This window comes from Triticum dicoccoides, chromosome 4A, assembly GCF_002162155.2.
Source record: "Triticum dicoccoides isolate Atlit2015 ecotype Zavitan chromosome 4A, WEW_v2.0, whole genome shotgun sequence".
NCBI lineage: Eukaryota > Viridiplantae > Streptophyta > Magnoliopsida > Poales > Poaceae > Triticum > Triticum dicoccoides.
The window spans coordinates 737,496,081-737,500,781 of NC_041386.1; the positions used below are offsets into that span (position 1 = coordinate 737,496,081).

At 47.0% G+C, this 4,701-nt stretch overlaps 1 protein-coding gene across 1 annotated transcript; it reads right to left on the reverse strand.

Annotated features, from left to right (window-relative positions):
* Positions 1 to 2,297: 2,297 nt before the first annotated feature.
* LOC119288271 (F-box/kelch-repeat protein At1g22040-like) lies at positions 2,298 to 4,695 on the reverse strand. The gene is made up of 2 exons (XM_037567901.1): positions 4,537 to 4,695; positions 2,298 to 3,979 (listed from the first exon to the last, which is right to left on the reverse strand). Exon 2 carries the CDS (start codon positions 3,958 to 3,960, stop codon positions 2,584 to 2,586), a length of 1,377 nt encoding a protein of 458 aa, XP_037423798.1. The 5' UTR covers positions 3,961 to 3,979; positions 4,537 to 4,695; the 3' UTR covers positions 2,298 to 2,583.
* Between the last annotated feature and the right edge of the window lie 6 nt (positions 4,696 to 4,701).

Consider the following 4,701-nt stretch of genomic DNA (forward strand, 5'->3'; position numbering starts at 1 on the left):
CTCCCTCTGCACAGGTCAGTTGCCGGCATTTCCAAATTAAGCTAAGCTCACGCAAGTAGCCCCAAAACGGCAATACCGTTTAGGGTTTAGGATGCAGTGCAGTTGCAGACCCGAATTTTTGGGACAGCGCCAAATGCTCTACTACAAGTGTTCATATATATATACAAATAAAATGGCACGACGTTTCAAGTGCTCAGTGCGTGTATGTGTGTTGTATCCCCTGCCGACATAACTAGGTTCGTAGTATTCAGTATGGTTACTTTCAGTTTCAGTTGTTGAAGGCATTGCAGACACTAATCAAGTGTAACTAATACCTTCTTGATATTAAATAATTATATTAATAATTTTTCATCAAAAATAAACTAATAGACAGAATATTTCTGCTCGTAGCTAGACAGCTAAGACAGGGCCAGGTGCCACGCTCGCTTGGTGGGCCCCATCCACGTCACCTGGTCGGTTTGCCAATCTCACCGACCACATACTGACCATGCTCCACTTCACTAGTACTTAACTAATTACTGCTACTACTATATATAATTACTTAGCCAGAGCCGAGGGAGAGATTAGCGCGATAGCTCTTTCATAATCTATTGAGATAGCTCTTTCATAGACCTAGCTAGTTGTATTCCTCATGGATGGTGCTACTTACAGTGTAGTGCAGGGTAGGTTACTCGACGGCGGGTGTTTGCGGGCGCGGCATCATCAAGATTCACATCCATCCCATCCATGCATCCTTCGGTTCGTTTCCAAAACGAAACGATCGACAATGCGTTGGATGGATATATATAGATGTGCATGAGAATCTTGATGATGCTGCGGCGGCACACAAGCGCCTTGGCCTTGGCAGGCATTGCCTTCTTCATCTTCTTCATGTATGACATGATCAGGCGAGACATCTATCATCCCGTCCATATGTCTCCTGCCATATCTATGGCAGTCTACTCTAGCTCTGATTCACTCTGTTTGTTTCTATTCTATACCACTTACCGCCCTTCTAAATATGCTTATGCACTTTCCGCTGCTGGTCGATTTCGTACCATCTCGTATAATATGGCCCACTTTATATATAGATAGAAAGATAAAATTTGTGATGTGTATAATGTACTGGACAGGCGGCATTGGTGAAGCGGAATGTCAGTACCTTGGGAGCTTCTCCGTGAGACCGCCACGCTCCATCTTGGCAAGGCAAGCATTTTCTCCTTGCTCTGAGCCTGCCGTGCCGGCTTGGCGGACCAGAGGAGTCCCAAGTTCCCAATTGTACTGCTTCATTTGTTGCTACTCTTCCAGTCCACATCGTGTTTGGGCATACTGCTCGAAGTTTCCCGTGTGGTACAGCTTAAGCTTCTTGTTCTGCGTATGGATAATGTTCATACATACTCCGTTCAGAAAGTCCTGCCAGTGTGATGTCACAGCAAGTATACGCTCCAATTTCTTCAGTGTTTCTTCCAACCGCACACACATGCCTCGAGATCTGCAAACGTAGCCAAAAAATTGCAAGCGGTATTAGTTCACAAAAGCATTGTTGTTGTTGTTGTTTTTTGCTTCACAAATTGTTTACCGGGGGTACTGTATCTCAGTCAGCGTCAACTCAAACATGTCTCGGTTCAGAGAAAACAGACGACACATAGCAAGAAAGCAATAATCATGCTACTTTATTTACAAAAGTTCCCCAGAATGATAAAAAAAAATATTTACCTCAGTGGAAGATGAGAACATGAAGGGATAAAAATAAATACTTATCTCAGTGGAAGATGAGAACATGAAAAAGGCCCTTCAGTCGAAACAAAGAAACCTGCCAACACTAACTGCCAATCAGCACAAGTAAATCTTGGACAAATCCAGTCGACCAGAGATAGAAGCATGGCATGGAATTAAGTTCCACCCTACCAGTTCACCACCACCCAACAAATTCAGGAATTCAAACCCAAATGTGTCGAGATATGCATCGTCAAAACCTGTAACAAACTACATTCATGGTGATATATTTGGACCGAAGCCGAAGCAATGAGCCAATGACTTTCTCCATCTTATGCCAAGTTACATACGGAGTAGAACCAAACATTTGCCTACATATTTGGAGTAAACACACAGAGATTGCGTGTGTACATTGCTGGCAAGATTACATTTCCAATCCATATCATTCAGTCAGATGTGCTGTTAAGGTGAACCCAACAAGTTCAGAAAACAAATACATATGCATACTTCTCGCAATGATGATTTCAGAACTGGAACAGGTTACTTTCCATCAAGAAACCAGAACAGAAAAAGGTACCAAAGTACCAGCAGGCTGCATGATGTTCAGATGGCCAAAGCAATGACTTTCTCCCTCTAATGTGAAGTTATTATATATAGGTGTAGACAGAACCAAACATTTACTTACATATATGGATTAAACACAGATTGGTGCACACTGCTGGCAAGATTACATTCTAATCGACATTCACATGTGCTGTTGAGGTGAACCCAACAAGTTCATCATGGCTTGATCAGATGTATGATAGAAAGTTATCTACTTTACAAAAGACACAATGATTCACAGGGTACGTACAGCAGAGCAGAATGTATGTATGGTTTCTCCAAGCTTCATATGCTGAGCGCCTGGCAGCTAACAAGTTCGGCAGCCGCAAATTTCTTTGAGCCCACCATTCTCCAAACATCATTGCCTTGCTCCAAAGGCCAAGAGACATCGGGGTTTTGGCATGTCGAGCCAGTTGCATCCATAGGCTTTAGAGTGTCCGTTTGCAGGATGCTGATCATGTTGTTCATATCTTTGATGACCAAATGGAGCTTCCCAAGAAACCCCGCAAGCAAGTACGGACATTTTGACTCCGCAAAGTCACCAACAGGCACCTGGCCAACAACAGCCTTCCATGTATCTTCCTTCGGATCATACGTCTTTATCTTGCCTCCATCAGAACAAGTCGGTGGCTCCAGAGCATATAGGTCCCCATTCACAACAGCACTTAATTTTGTCCCTGCTTGCCTCCCAGGCCAACCCTCGCTCAGGCCTACAGGCATCTCTGACCATGAGTCCGTCGCGGGATCAAACACCTCCCCACCAATATCAACAAAGAACGGCCAGGAATACAAGCTCTGAGGCACATACAGCTTGCCTCCAAACGAGACTATTCCTGTAGCAACCGGCTTCAGTAAGTCGGCCAGGAATGCAGTCGGCAGAGTTTGTGCTTTGGAGAAGGGCATGTTTGGCACATCTGCCCAGATTCCTGTGGCCGGGTCAAACACTTCAGCAGATTGAAGCGGAGCCAATCCAGTTTCTTCCCTGATGACACCGCCGACAACGTACAGCTTGTTGTTCAACAGGCCAGTCCTGCCAAACGCTCGTGCGGTGCTCATCGAGCTTACTTCCTGCCACAGATTTACAGCTGGATCATACTTCCACACACTTTTGATCGCTGTGGCTCTGGAGAACCCGCCCAAAACATAGAGGCATCCATCGATCGTTCCAACGGCACAAGCACAAAAGGGAATCTTGTCCAACCAATCCTCCTGGCGAAGCAAGCCTCTAATAGCACCAGAGATCCTAATCCCAGCGCTCACCAAACCGCCTAAACGGCTCCCCCCACGAGCAACCCCGGGCATGAGCGGCAGCCTCTGCCACCGGCTGCAAAGCGGATCAAAAGCATGCCACGACAGCTTGCCATCGGCCGCCTTGGTGAGTATGTAAATCCATTCCTCATCCACGCCAAGCTCCTTCCTCACCCGGTACAGCTCCACACCTGTGATGGCGGCCTTCCAGCTCCGTGAAACCATCTTGCTGCTAAGATACCGCACCCTTGGCATCCTCGCGAGGATTTGCAGGGAGATCTCGTCCGGGAGGTCAGGAATCAGCCTCGGGTGGTAATGACCGTGGCGTAGCTTCTTCGAGGAACCTGGCTTCGACGCTTCCCCGTGCTCCAAGGTTTGCTTCCCGTTGTTGGGGAAGCTGAGAGACGCCCCCATTGCTTCCAACTTCTTGTATCTACAAAAAGGCCCAAAAGAAAAGCCAAATATCAGTGTGGTGTTCACTTTTTTTTTTTCGAACCGGGCTTTTGCCCTTTCCATTACTTTCATAACGGAAATACAATGTCTCAGGAACTGAAACATGTGGTGTTCACTTATAGGCAGCTCCATGTCTACCTTGTAAATTTGTACTCCATCTCTGAATTCTGATGGTGGACAACAATTCAATCAAACTTGCAAAGGGAACTAGAATTTTTACTACTTGAGCAGATGTAAGTTTCGACCATCTTAGCATGCGAGAGACCATGGGGATCTTGGGGAGGAACCAAGCAGGAGTGGCTATTGTTCTATCACATTCACAGCTAGCTAAGAGTCAAGGAAACAGCCGAATCCCCTAACTGCAAGAAAACATCGCCCTAACGAGGAATCGGCCACGGTTAGTTCCTTTAACTTGACAACAAGATTAACACGCAAGAGATTCGTCATTCCAACAACCAAAACGGGCTCAAATTCATGCCGTACGACAGACAGACTGAATAAAAATACACTGGTCCCGCCCCGCGCATACAGTTTTACCTGGCTGTTTACTGCTGCTGCGCTGCAGGGGCGCCGCCGGTGGAGAGGGAGAGGCCGAGGCCGAGGACGGCGTGGGCCTTGAGGTGGGCTTGCGGCCTGGTGAGGTCGCCGAGGCGGTAGTCCTCCGCGGCGGCGAGGCTAGGGTTCGGGGAGACGGCGGGGATG